We start from the raw sequence: 14016 nt of genomic DNA on the forward strand, positions 1-14016 counted from the left end.
AAAAATAGGGGTGTTTGGATCATTTTATAGGCAGCGTAACTTACCAACTAACGATTAGCCATTAAGGATGAAAAAAAAGATGTCCTTTAAGTTAAGCACTCAATCTATTATTTGTTCTACCAAAAATAAAAAATAAAAACCTATCATTTGTATTTATATTTATTTTGATAGAAAACAATCAATTTATCAAATTTTTTTTTTGGTAAAAAAGCAATCAAAATCAATATATATTTTTTCTTTTGGTAAATATCAAAATCAATATAGCACGTAACACTTTTTTTGGGGAAATTTCACGGACACCCCCTGTAAGTATGCAATATGTCATAGATATCCCATACTTGATCAAAATGTCAACCTTTCCCCCCATGTTAAGCACAGTTAGCACCCAAAGTTGAAATGTCAATTTTAACCCCTTGATGTTAAGCACAAGCAGCGGCAACCGCTGTTTGCCACAATCTGTGCTCTAAGCAAGCAGGGCCACCGCTTCTCCTCTCCCTTGCCGCCGCAGCTGGAGACTCCTCCGCCATCTCCTCTCTTCCGAAACATGCACCCCAGTCTCTCCTCTCTGGCTCTCCCCGTAACCTTTAACTCTCCCTTCTGCTCTGTAATTTACTTTCTGCATTGATTCGTTTAAAATTCTGTGTATATCCACCATTCATTAATTCATTCATTCATTCATTGTACCCTTGCAGTTGTATGAAGGTTGGAGGTTCACGAAACAACAAAGACATTCTAACCCGTCGATGTCTTCCTTGAACTGGGTCAAATTCAGACCAGTAATCTACAGAGTCCACTGATCTGCTCTGGCAAATTGAATCTGGAGTCTTCGCCGGCGGAACCCAATTAAGTTCCGGCATGGATTCATTTTTTTTTTTGGGTAAACAATTTTTGGCATGGATTCGAGACCCATTAGCCTGACTACTATCCCATGTGTTGCAGGAGTTTCAATCTTCTCAATCTTGGAATTGTAGGACTGAACGAGCTCCACGAATTGGGCTTCTTTGATTTGATCACATGGGTATGTAGGAAGACTACCAGTGCAAAGGAGACGAAGTAAGATACTGGACAAACAACCAGTGGTGGCACTTCGGGAAGAACTCAAATCGCCATCAAAGGAAGAGGGGGTGGAAGAAGAGAGAGGAGAAAAGGAGAATGAGATCTTCATGAGTGGAGTAAGTGATCTGGGTCAGATGAATAGTGAATTGGGTCAGATGAATTTGAACTCCAAAACAAAGTAATGAAAAGCAAAAGAGAAAGAGAGAATCAAAGAATAGCAGAAAAAGTGAAACCCTACTCTCTGAATCACCACAACTTCTTGGTTTTATTGGAACCCTAAGCTGGTGGCATGCCTCATTTCTTAACTGGACCAGCAAGGACAGTTTGAAGAAGCGTAAACCCTACTCTTTGAATTAGTTCAAAACTTAGGGTTTGGAGACGGAGACCAAGACCTGGCTCTCTTTTACTATGATCTGATCGATTCCTATTCCAAGCGCGGATCGAAGCAAGGTGTTATCTGATCTTACGGACATCTGAAGCAACTCCTGTCCAATTCCCCCAATTTTCCTCTGAAACGACGAGCTTCCAAGATGATGATACGATGCTTGTGCAGACCTCTTCAACGCCTTCTTCCTTCCGCCCAATGAAGACGACGAAGATAGGAATAGGGGATTTTACCTTAAGGGTATTGTGTGGAGTTCACACTGTGATAAGAATAATTTTGCCATTTAAAAAAAAGAGTTAACAGCTGCTTAACTGCAGAGACCTAATAGAGTGGACTAAGTTGAAATAAAGTCATAAAATAGAGGGTGTCTATAACATTTTAATCAAGTATGGGATATCCGTGAAATATTGCATCCTTACGGGGTGTCCGTGAAAATTACCCCACTGTTTTTTGATAAACTAGCACGTAACACAATAAAAGCATCATCTGAGTAGTGGGCGGTTGGGAATTTATTAGTATTAAACGATCTAAAGAACCTAAAAAAGGATCGCGGCGGAGGGAAGACAGAGTCGAAAAAGAAAGAGTGTGGACTGTGGAGTGACCCCTTTCTGATTTCACATTCAGTTTGGGAGTCGAGAAGTAATCGCAGAGAAAGGTATTTGGGGGAAGACGGCAATGGGAAATTTGGCGATGATGGTGGTGTTGGCGATTGTGATGGTAGCGGGGACGGCGGGGGTGGCTGAGGGACAAGGAGGCGGTGGAACACCGTCGTGTGCGGCGGCTTTGGTGCCATGCGCAAACTTCCTCAATTCCACGAAACCACCGGCCTCTTGCTGCACACCTCTCCGCGAGGCCGTGGCTAAGCAACTCAAATGCCTATGCAACCTCCTCAACGATACTTCCTTGTTTAATAGTTTGAACATCAATATCACCCAAGCCCTAGAGCTTCCCAAGTACTGCGGCGTCACCGACACTACCACCGCCTGCCGCAAATGTATCTTCTACTAACCCATCTTCCTCTTTTCTATTTTTCTCTTCTTTTTCTCTTTCTCCGCTTCTAAATTCGTATCGATAGATCAATCGATCCGTCGATTTGACGTTGGTAGAATGAAAATGATAAGAGTGCCCTCCCTTTGAACTTCTGGCGATCGATGCTCGTTCTTCTTCTGCAAATTTGGGGTTTCTTCCCCCCCCCCCCCCACCCACTTTTTAAAAAATAAAAATAAAAATTTGCGATTTCGAAAACCCAGTGAGTTTCCTGTTGTGCTCCAAATGCTGGTTCTAGAACTGAATAATTAATTGTCTTTGGTAATTTTCTTGCAGAATAAACTTATAAATGGTTGTTTATCTTGGTACAGTTTCAGCTTCTCCTCCCGAATCGTCATCATCGGATACTCTTACTACTCCACCACCTCCAGGTACACTTCCCTCTGTCTGTAATCCATTAATTTCACATTCTAGATGTTAATCTTTAACAAAAATAAGAACTTCCACCTGTTATATGGGGAGTGATTATCTAGGGTTACTCTGGCAAAGGAACAGGGATAGACAGGCCTGCCTTTGTGGAAGGGTTGGAAGTCCAAAAGCTAGCACATGGCAAGCAAGACATTAAACACCCCCACCTTCTGTTTTGACTTTGGTATTGTATCCCATATGCCCATGTCCTACAACCCTTGCCAAATCTTTCCAACCCTCATAATTGGTTGCTCTGAAGAAATAAAAAAAAAAAATTGGAATATTTGAATTTTAGTTCTAGCAATTTACAACATAAACAGGAATGATCATGCCTGAAAATTTGTCCACACCAACAATCAATTTGATCAGATAATGGGGATCTTTTAAATTTTCTTTTCCCCTTGTTAATCCATTCAAAACTGTACCCAAAGGCCCCACCCAAAAAAAAATTATGGTTAGGATCATCTTTTCAATCTGCCTTTTTTGGTCCATCCATTATTTATTTGCAGTCTTAATCCTGTAATGGACCAAGCAGCAAGTTAAGGGCTTAAGCCCTAGCTCTTGATGGTTCCATTTAAAAGGTTCTGTATTCTAAATCAGCTCAGGTAATTTATTTTTAGTTGTTTGATTAATGCACTACCTGTTTTTACTTTTGAACTTTCAATATATTATTTCCTTTACCATTCAAGTCAATGCAGGTATGAAAAATAAAGTTGAAAAGCCAAAATAAAAAACTTGATTGGGATTTAATTGATCATTCTGATATGCAATAATTTGCAATATGACAGGAGTAAATGGCAATGGAGTGGGGAAGCTGGCTTGGAATAGGATGCTTTCTTTAGTTGTACTTTTGGCTTTTATGGTCATTAGGGACTTCTCTGTGCTTTAAATCCGTGCTTGAGAGTTCTGCTTGTTTGAGGGTTTTCTTATTCCTCCGTGCATTCTATTGATCTAAATTTTTCTGTGATAGAATAACTTTTCCCCATGTCACTTTTTCATGTCAGTTTCAGTTAAGATTGTTTTCCTTAATCCAGCTTAGTTTACACAGCCCTTGTTTTTGCTATATAGTAGTGATATTGTAATGGTATTTTATATGTTGTTAGGCTTAGATTTGTTACGTTATAGATTAATTTATGTTAAAAAAAGTACAATCAATATTAATTGATATCAAATCTCAGGTATGGCTGCCTAGACTACTTTCAGGTATTTATTTTCCTGTCCAACCATTTTACAGGTTTAGGGCATAACATGCCAACTGTTCTGTGGTTAAATGATTGGGAAGTTTGGTAATTGTGCATTTATTTGTATGGTTAAGAAGCATTTAAGTAGAGTTCCACAAAAGCCTTCTTGGAGCTTCTGTTTCTCTAGGTTATGGTGCTAAAGATTCCAAATTAAATGTTTTCATTTGTTGTGCCCTTGTAACCCCTTGTATTTCCCAATAGCTAGCTTCCAGAAGCCAAGAGGAGAAGCTTAGCAAATATGCCCTTAAAAACAACATTGAGATGGTTGAAATCATCCAATCATTTATGTGTTCAACATTTAAGGTTGATTTGCTCGGCTGGTTTAGGACGATGTGCTTTGGTCACGGATTCCCAGGTTCGAGTCCCCACGAATAAAGCGTTACATTGGGTGGGGGAGTCTTCATGTAAGTAGGTTCCCACAGTGGATTCCATGTGATTGGCCTTGGAGGGCCTTGGACGACAACAATTGTCAGAATAGTCTCAATCATATACTTTCCCATGTATGTATGTCTATGCACCTCATCTATATTTTGAACTTTTCAAAAGTAGTCTATTATTTATGCTTCATTTTACTGCTTGACAAATTCCATCTGGATTGAAACTTCACATGTGAACAAGAGACCTTTGTGTCTATCTGTATACAAAATTCAAACCTTATCCGGTAAGGGTGACATGCGACTATTTGTATACAAAATTCAAACCTTATCTGGTATGATCCAAATGAGGGTGACGTGCGTGTTAATGAAGTTTCAGTACTAATTGGTAGGGGTGTCAATTTTGGACTGGAACCAGTAACCGGACCGAAACTGTCCCGCTAGGAATTGGAACCGACCCATCCAATAGCTTATTGGTCTGGATCTGGTCTTAGTGATAGGCTATTGGTCTGGATCTAGTTTGGTCCTCGGAACCATGGGAATTGGAAGAAATGCATACACTTGAACTTGTCTTGCACCATTTTTTTGTTTTAAAATGTTAAAAGATGATCCTTGTTATTTTAACATATAATTAAAGTGACTTTTATTATAAATTTGTTGGCCAGTTGTTATTAGAACACCCATTTTTTTATGTTTTAAAGTGTTAAAAGATGATCCTTGTTATTTTAACATATAGTTAAAGTGACTTTTATTATACAATTGTTGTCCAGTTGCTATTAGAACATGACCCAAGACTAAGCAAGACACTTGGCCCCGCAAATTCTAGTATTCTATCCCTCTCATATCTGTTGCACATAGAGGACACACACCAGTAGTTAATGAATTGCTTTTAAAAGATTCTAGCTTGCTCGAGATTTCTCGTTCCAATGGAAAAAATGCTTTACATTTGGCTGCTCAACAAGGGTATGTTTGGATTCAATTAGGAACTGGAACCGGACCACCCATTAGTTAATGGTCTTAGATCTCAGATTTGGAACCGGTGAGTTTATTGGTCCAAATCTAATTTTGTCACCTTAGAGTTAGAACCGCTAAAGAACCGGACCAGTTGACACCTCTATTAATTGGTTTTCCATGTTGGAAATTTGCTACTCCTATTAAGTTATTTTCGGTGTTTTTGATGTTAAAGAATATATGCTAATAGAAATTATTTGACATTAATTTAAGGGAAAGAAAACCCCACCTTGTCGGGTAGTGGATGCCTCCTTTGCTCCTAGACATAGGGGTGCGTGAAATGACCGTTGCACCCTTGGTAATTTCCATCTTTCAGAGGGGTGCAACGGTCATTATGTGCACCCATGTGTTTGGACGTAGGGGCGGCGTGCGCTGCTCGACAAGGTGGCGTTCTTTCTCCCTTAATTTAAAATAAGTTTATGTTCATTTTCACAGCCCATTCTATTTAGTTTATCAAAACGGTTCACTATTTTAAGGATCAAATGGTATTGTTGTGGCCGGAAAGTCTTCTGATGACGTGTACGACCAGCAAGGGGAGAAAAGACAAAGAAGAGGCCCGGAGCAGACTCCAAGGGGAGGACTCTCCGATGCCAAAGTCAGTCCGGTGCACAGATGATTTGTCAGAGAAGGGGTATGGAGAGAGCAGTAAGTCAGTAAAAATGAGCGTGTCATACTTGGGTCCCCTCCTTTTCTTTTTATACCTGGTGTGGTTATTGAGGCGGTTGGTGGCCTCCTTGTCTCCTACCTTCTGACACATGCCATAGTGGGGTTGGTTACTTGCCTCAATGAGGGGGACGTCTCCTAGTGGGAAACGAGATTCCTTCCCAAGTTCTGTTAGAGGGAACGGTTCTCTGGTTTGTGTTTTGTGCGGTTGTTTGCCCCCCAAGCCAAGTTTGGTTACACATGTCGTGTGATCCGTCTTGTCGGTTAAGATCTTGCCATGTCTCGATCTTTGAGTGGTTGACTGTTTTTGGGTGTATCAGGTACCATAAATATCCATGCATGAATCTATTTTCTCAGTCGTTAATGTATGTCCAACACCCTACTTTAGTCCCTAACTTTGGCACAGTTTAACAACGTTAGTAGCGTTTCTGTTTTGTTTTTGATTAAAAACGTATTTTGATGTTACTGTTACTAGAATAACGTTACTGGTTTCCTAAAAGGTGTTTGATAAACTTGTTCCAGAAACATATCCAGAACACTATTAATACTGAAAAGAGTTTGATAAAAACTGTTTCTGTAACAGTTTTGTATTGATTAATGTAAATTACAAAATTGACATTTTTACTAAAATACATATAAAATCATGGATGGTACGACATTAAAAATTATTTTTAATTAAAAAAAATATTGAAAAATCATATAAAAAAAATTATGTGTAACCATTAATATTATAATCCATATAAAGTAAATAACATTAGTACATTAGTTATTATAAACCCACATAAAGTATATATTGAAATAAAAAATACACAATCATTTGAACAATCATCATTTTTTGTTTATGCTCATATTCTTAAGGTCTTCAAGGATATCATTGTATATTTTTTATTTTTCTTCTGAAGCTTGAATTTCTCCTATTAAAATCTTTTTTTTTTTCTTCCTCTTCTTGCATAGTTTTCTGCGAATATTCCATAACCCATACAGATGTAGAAGTTGAGGAAGAGGTGACTGAAGTTGAAGTGCCAACACAATCACTTGACATTGGGTTAGGCTGTTTATAACCGCACATGATTTCTTCATCTATTCATTTGAAAAACATACAACCCGGGTTTTGAATCTGTATAAAAAATAAAAACATTCTTATTAACATTACATAATCTTAAAAGAATATAATCAATGTATACTTATGTGAATATTAGGTATACCCCTGTTGATTTTGGACAACACCAGAATCTTCGATCGGGGTTTGCTGCGATTTTTGATGTTCGTACCTTACATTATCCTTCTCTACATTGACATAATCTTAAATCTTCCACCCACATGAAAAATTCTTTATGTTGTAGATATTTTTTCAGATGTCTACCTGTATTGGGACCTTTCTTTGTTATATCCGTACTACAAATGGAGTTGCACACTTTACATCTAGCATGTGTAAGCGTATACTGACTAGAAGTCATCTGGTCAAATAAAAAGATGGTTTAATAATGGGTATGATATAAAAAATATTTAAACATGCCATAAAGATATAAACGATGTTAAGTACATAACCACTAATCCATCAACACCATCAATATTCATAAGTTTGAAAGTTAACCAAATAAAGTACATAAAAATGAATCGATCACCAATCTCCATAAGTATCAAAATAACATTATTAAGTATACAACCATGTAATCCAACCATTAGAAAATTTTCCTAAGTAGGAATCTGAGGCAACCTCATATCGATGGCCAATTCGTTTACAATTTGGAGGCGTGCTATTGTCATTTGTCTTGCACTTTTCCTCTGAGTTGTAGTTGCATTAACTTGTTTAAAAGATTGAGGGGCGGGATTAAGTTCATCTACTATGTGTCTTTCCCGATCATACTCCTCAAACAATTCATCCCTTCTTTGTTCATCTTTGATATAGTTATGCAACCTACAACATAAAGATGGATCTGCTCTTGCAGCTTCAAAGACTCTAGCATCATGTGCACTACCTTCCCAATCCGCATACACAAACGTGAAACGCATATCGAATGAACAAGCACACATGACATTCTGTGTGGTTATTCTTTTTCGGTTTCGATATCGGGTTTGCTCTCCTGCTGTGACTATTGCACTGATATGGGGCTCATCAATAGCACCGATGCAATCCTAAAAGGAACAGTTGATACATGTTATATTTTAAGGAAAAAAGGATTTCAGTCATAAATTAACATACTAAAAACCTTGTAGTCAAAGTCGAGATTACCTTAAAATAAGGGTTGTATTTAGGGTTGTATTTTATCTCGTTTGGTACTACCTCATAAGAAGGTGGTTGAATGAGTTTCTCTGTTAAATTGAGCATAGCTTGCAACACAAGCTGAAAAACAGCGCTAATTGTCTGTGTTGACCGTCGAAATTTAGTTGTCACCTTTCTAGTATCTAGAGCATGTCCAACTTTCATCATGAAGATCCCTAGTTGTTCATCAACTCGAATAAAGCAAGTGTCTTGCAACCAGTTTCTCTGAACCATGAGGTCACGTAGGTTAAGGAATACGTGTCTTTCAACTCTAAACAACCTATAGCAAAAATTGGAATGGCCCGTCAATATGTCATGCATTAGAAGAGATGAAGTGTACAGCCCATCCATGCATGGTTCTCTAACTTTGATCGAATCAAGAACAACGTCAACCATAGCTAAAATGACAATATCATCGTCATCTGATGAATCATCTTGATTGTAATTATTGACTGACATATCTGTAAAGAATATGACAACAATTAATGCAATATTACATTGTACTACATAATGACATATAGTTGGGCATTCAGCCAAGTACCATAATCAAATAAAGTATTTTAATAGATGCCATAAAAATATCTAGATATATTATCAACCATTAATCAAAGATAACATTGTTTAGGAATACGTGTCTACCTTTCAAGTTTACCAAATAGCAGAACCAAATAAAGAAGTGTTAAAGTCTCACATCAACTAAATACAATCAAATATTAATATAAAAAGTATCAAATTTTAAAAGCCAACATTGTTTAGGAATACGTGTCTAAATGTATTATCAACCATTAATCAAAGATAACTATTCAAAGACAAACATGATCCACATCTTTCTGTCTGGCCTTGCCTCCATAAATGAGATTCTCCAACCAGGGTCGTCAACCATCTTCTTGATGGCAGCCGCATACACCTTTTTGCTAATGTCTTCTATGTTGTCCAACATAATCTGACAAGCTTTGATGCTATAAGGTCCATCATGGTGTGTCAGATCAGGAGGAGGCACAGTGAGAGGTTGCACAGTAGTGGTAGAAACAACAGGAGGTGTTGTGGAGGATGTTGGGGTGATACTATCAGCATGTTCCATTTTTCAGTTAATAAAGCGAGTAAAATCACTCTTAATACCAGCAATAGCTTTTGATGCACTCTTCTTCCTACGATCATTTGGTGTTTTATTAAGATCCCGCTTCTGCTTTGTGGTAGGAGGAGTTGTACAATCCTGAACATCAGTTGGGTCTATCTCATCTAAACCCAATGAGGAATCCTGTGGGGCTATCTCATCCTCTAATTGTTCACCAATGATGATTGGTGGTGGAGCTGTAGGCCTTTGTGGGGTAACTCCTCTTTCCCCATTTGCACTTGTGTCCGAAAAGATCTCACACAACTCAGGCCACCATGGAAAGTCATTCCTTCGAAATATTCTTCATGTTGGGTTTGCCTGTATATTTAAAACAAACTCTGTTTTAATGGAATAACACATAGGTAATAGACACTAATAGATAAGGAATTCAGTTGATGGGAATAAAAGGCATGTTGTACCTTAATAGCAGAATCCTAAACAGAATCTTCTGCAATAGCTGTCATTGAATTATGGTCCCAACCAAACCCTGTAGTCTCTAACAGCTTTTTGAAGCTATGGTAGTCCTTCTGTAATTTGTACATCTTCTGACGTAGTTGGTCCTTTGAAAAAGGACGTTGAAACATCCATTCCATTTCAGTTTGGATGTTATTCCAACCTACTTTTGAGAATGTTGTGTTGGTCTTTTGACCATTCTTCACATCCTCAATCATTACAGAAACAAACTTATCGACCTCATTTACATTCCATGTTACATGAGTTTCTTGAGTTGAGCTAGTTGCTATAATATCTAACCTAACCACAAATAACATAGTTATATAATAGAAACGATATATTGCATAAGAATTTACCTCTATTAATGGCAATACCTTAAAATAGACAAGTAAAGAGTTTAATCATTGCATTGCACTTATGGCAGTACTTTAAAACACCCATTGGTATTAATTATTTCAGGTCAAATAACTTATTCTGAATATTAGCTTCATAATATTCTCCCTATTCCTTTAATAGAGTTTATTGATTTGGAGTTTGACCAGATTACAGAAAGAGAGAGATAGAGAGAGAAGGGAATAACATACCAAGAACTTTTTCCTGCCTTATTATTGAATGGAATAACATACAAAACATAGATGGCTTTTGTTAACATGGTCGTGGGTTCAATCTTCCAACCCACAAATGGCCAAAAAGACAAAAGAAGGAAAGGGCAGAGAAAGAAAGGTCTCTCTGACTCTCTCCATATCTAGCTCTAACTTGGGGAATATTTCCAATTCCAACACCTTTAAACAACTAGTTGTGTTTGGGTGTCACGTTTAAGTGATGGGTGTGGAATGTGATGGGTGTCACGTTTAAGTGGAAGCTCCACTTCAAGGAAGTTCATCTCTGTTGTGTTGATCCCTCCAACTTTTGCATAGTAAGCATTGTTGTTATACCTAGTTTGTGACTTGTCTGTACACCCCTTTCAACAAAATTACATGAATCCCCTTCATGGACAGCATTACCACATCTTAGGTGATTTTCTGAGAATGATGAAAAGGCTTTCACATGGCTCAGGCCAACAATTTGAATCCTCTACTTCAGTATGGAAGAACAGAGAGACTCAAAAAATTACAGGGGATTGGGGTTGTTTTTGGATGAAATTAATCACAAGTATGGAAGAACAGAAAGAGACTCAAAAAATTGGGTGATCAAATCGTCAAAGCTTCTCTAAAAACTGGAATTTCACGCAAACACAAGATAGATTTGAATTCAGAGACTTATAAACTCTGCTAAAGTAATCCATTAAAAAGAAAACGTCTGCTACAGCTAAACAGAGCAGAAGAAACCAAACGTAGCCAAGAAAGAAAAGCCCATCAGAATTCAATCCAATTAATGCAGAAAAAGAAGAATAAAACCATGTAAATAATGGAAGAATCTAAAAAAAAAAAAAAAACACTCAAGTAACTCACATGTCATATGCACAGGTATTTGAAATTTGAATGAGGATTTGCCAACTCATTCAATCAAGACAGCTAATAGTTATTAGAAACTACAAGCACATAAAACCAAACAATTATGAATGTATTTCTATACTGTGTCTACTGACGCGACAGAGATGATTAGTCCATAGAAAAAAGATGTCTACACGAGAACGAAGGAAAAGGAAAAAAAAATAAAGGAGGTTTGGTTTGGAAGAGTAATTGTGAGCCTTACCAAGGAAAACCCAGTTCCCTCTCATCTCTCTCTCTCTCTCTCTCTCTCTCTACTCTCAGAGACTTGGGAACAGATGTTTGCAGTTTGCTCACATGGAAGAAATAACCCAACTTGCATTTCTTCTATTGTATCTCTCACCATGGCTGGAGAGATGATGTAGTGAACCAGACAAGCTTTTCTTCACTGTCCATTGCTTCCTCTCTCCCATCCCAAGGCCAATCATCATCTCTCCCCACTTTTTCTTCTTTTACCCTGAAGTAGGGAGGGACATCAGCAGAGTTTGGCCTGAACAGGGGAGGAGGGCTACTTCGAGATTGGCCAGATGAGGCTGCCTTGCCTGGTGCCCAACTGGATATGCAATTAAGCAGCTTAGTTTGGCATTATGGATTTGAATTCTTTGATGTTTTTAAGACTGTTTTTTGTATACATTTTCCATGTTTATTCTCCTAATACAGACCAGAAATAGTATTTGATTGTTTTCAATTTTTTTAACAAATAAAGAACAGAGGAAATTAAAGAGAGTGAATGAATGATATTCCAAGTTATTAATCTAAATGCATATCAGAATCTGGATTACTGTGATAGTTATTACCATGTATCCTCATTAAAAAAAGAAAAGCTATAATGGAGATCAATTTCAATCATGAGAGGGGTAATAGATGGAGATCAGCAAAGGGCATTGTTAGTTTGGAGACATAGTGGAGAAGAGGGGTTGTTCTTGTCCATCATCATATACAATACAATAGGGTTAATGGTTAGTTCTTGTTAGGTGATGACTGTTTTAATTTGAACCCATGTATATAGAAGCCTTTTGATTAACTTCACTAGCTGTCAATGTTGGCCACAGTCACATTATTGGTGGCCTTATCATGAGACTTTACCAAGTGAGTGAGTGAGTGAGTTACATACATGCATGCAATGCAGCAAATAAAAGCAACAACCCTTTAACCTCACAAGCCTAATTATTCTATGGGACAACATTGATTCAAATTGGGGGTATAAACTGTGATAACTGCTGGCCCTAGTTGGGCTTAAGATTGGCTTTTCATCTCATATTACTTTCAATACAAAAGTCAATTTACAGTTCGAAATTGATGAGTGCTTTCGTTGCTGTATTAAAACCAAACAAAGCTAGCTTTAGTCTGAATAGATTTATTATATTCATTAACAGTTTGATATGAAGAGTAGAATAAGAACAATAGATCAATTACCCATCAACGTGCTCATAGCATCAATTAACCTATCTACCTAAGTATTAATTTGCACTGGGGGCATTAGATCAAATCACAACATATATATATATATATATATATATAGAAAGAATCATTATTGCTGTCATGTAAGCATAAACAATTTCATGAAAAACCCAATGAAATCCTTACCTTTCGGTTGTTGAAGTTCCTCAATCTACCAGCACAGGGCTTACAGCAGGTCAGTCTACAAATCTCTAAGACAAAAATTGCAGGAAAAAATCAGCCTTATACTTCACAAGCCGAGACTGACACAGGTTTAGCAGAGGTGGGAGGGACAAAATGGAGAGGATGTCCAGCTGAGAAATAGAGGTGCAGGCAGCGTTTGGGGCTGCCGGAGAAGGGGGGGAGAATTTCACAGTGTTTTCATCTCTGAGCCAGAGAGAGATGAGCGAGAGAGATAGAGTTGCACGTTGGTGCATTCCCTCCAGAGAGTAAGTGAGAGAGAGAGTGAGAGATAGCAAAGATAGAGAGGCAATAAACAGAGAGAGATGAACAAATAGAACCCTAATTCAGGAGGACAAACAATCATTCGCACCTGGTCTGGTCTTCTATCGAAGAAGGTCAAGCCATACCATATCAGAGAGCGAGAGAGAGATAGCGAACAGCGACAGAGAGAGAGGATACTATGGATCTCAGAGCATCGATTGCTTCTGCAATGAAGACGATGAGCGTCGATTGCAATTCAGGCCGTGAAGACGTTGATCTTCTATGGTTCTGCAGGTTTCCCTTCTCGTATGAGTTTATTGCTTCAAGAAAGAGGTTGAGAGAGAAGAGCTTTTAGGAAAGGTTGAGCGAGAGTTATGCTTTTAGGGTTCTCTTTGTTCAATACACGGGTAACAGTTTTGAACTTTGGAATGAGAAGGGGAGGAGCATTTCACAGTGTTTTCATCTCCGAGCCAAAGAGATGAGCGAGAGAGATAGAGTTGCAGGTTGATGCATTCCCTCCAGAGAATGACACAGAGAGTGAGCGAGAGAGACAGCGAGATAGTAAGAGAGAGAGAGAGAGTGAGAGATAGCAAAGATAGAGATGACCATACCTTGAGAGTTGCAGCT

At 38.1% G+C, this 14016-nt stretch overlaps 1 protein-coding gene and 1 long non-coding RNA gene across 2 annotated transcripts; both read left to right on the forward strand.

The window, feature by feature from the left end:
* Positions 1-2076: 2076 nt before the first annotated feature.
* LOC122638636 (non-specific lipid transfer protein GPI-anchored 9) lies at positions 2077-3824 on the forward strand. Its single transcript, XM_043831497.1, has 3 exons — positions 2077-2435; positions 2800-2859; positions 3685-3824. The coding sequence occupies exons 1-3, from the start codon at positions 2117-2119 to the stop codon at positions 3783-3785; spliced, it is 480 nt and encodes a 159-aa protein (XP_043687432.1). The 5' UTR covers positions 2077-2116; the 3' UTR covers positions 3786-3824.
* A 47-nt stretch (positions 3825-3871) lies between these two features.
* On the forward strand, positions 3872-4319 carry LOC122638647. The gene is made up of 2 exons (XR_006329483.1): positions 3872-4014; positions 4179-4319. It is a non-coding gene; the product is annotated as an uncharacterized LOC122638647 (long non-coding RNA).
* Positions 4320-14016: the final 9697 nt, after the last annotated feature.

Source organism: Telopea speciosissima, chromosome 1, assembly GCF_018873765.1.
Source record: "Telopea speciosissima isolate NSW1024214 ecotype Mountain lineage chromosome 1, Tspe_v1, whole genome shotgun sequence".
Classification (NCBI taxonomy): domain Eukaryota; kingdom Viridiplantae; phylum Streptophyta; class Magnoliopsida; order Proteales; family Proteaceae; genus Telopea; species Telopea speciosissima.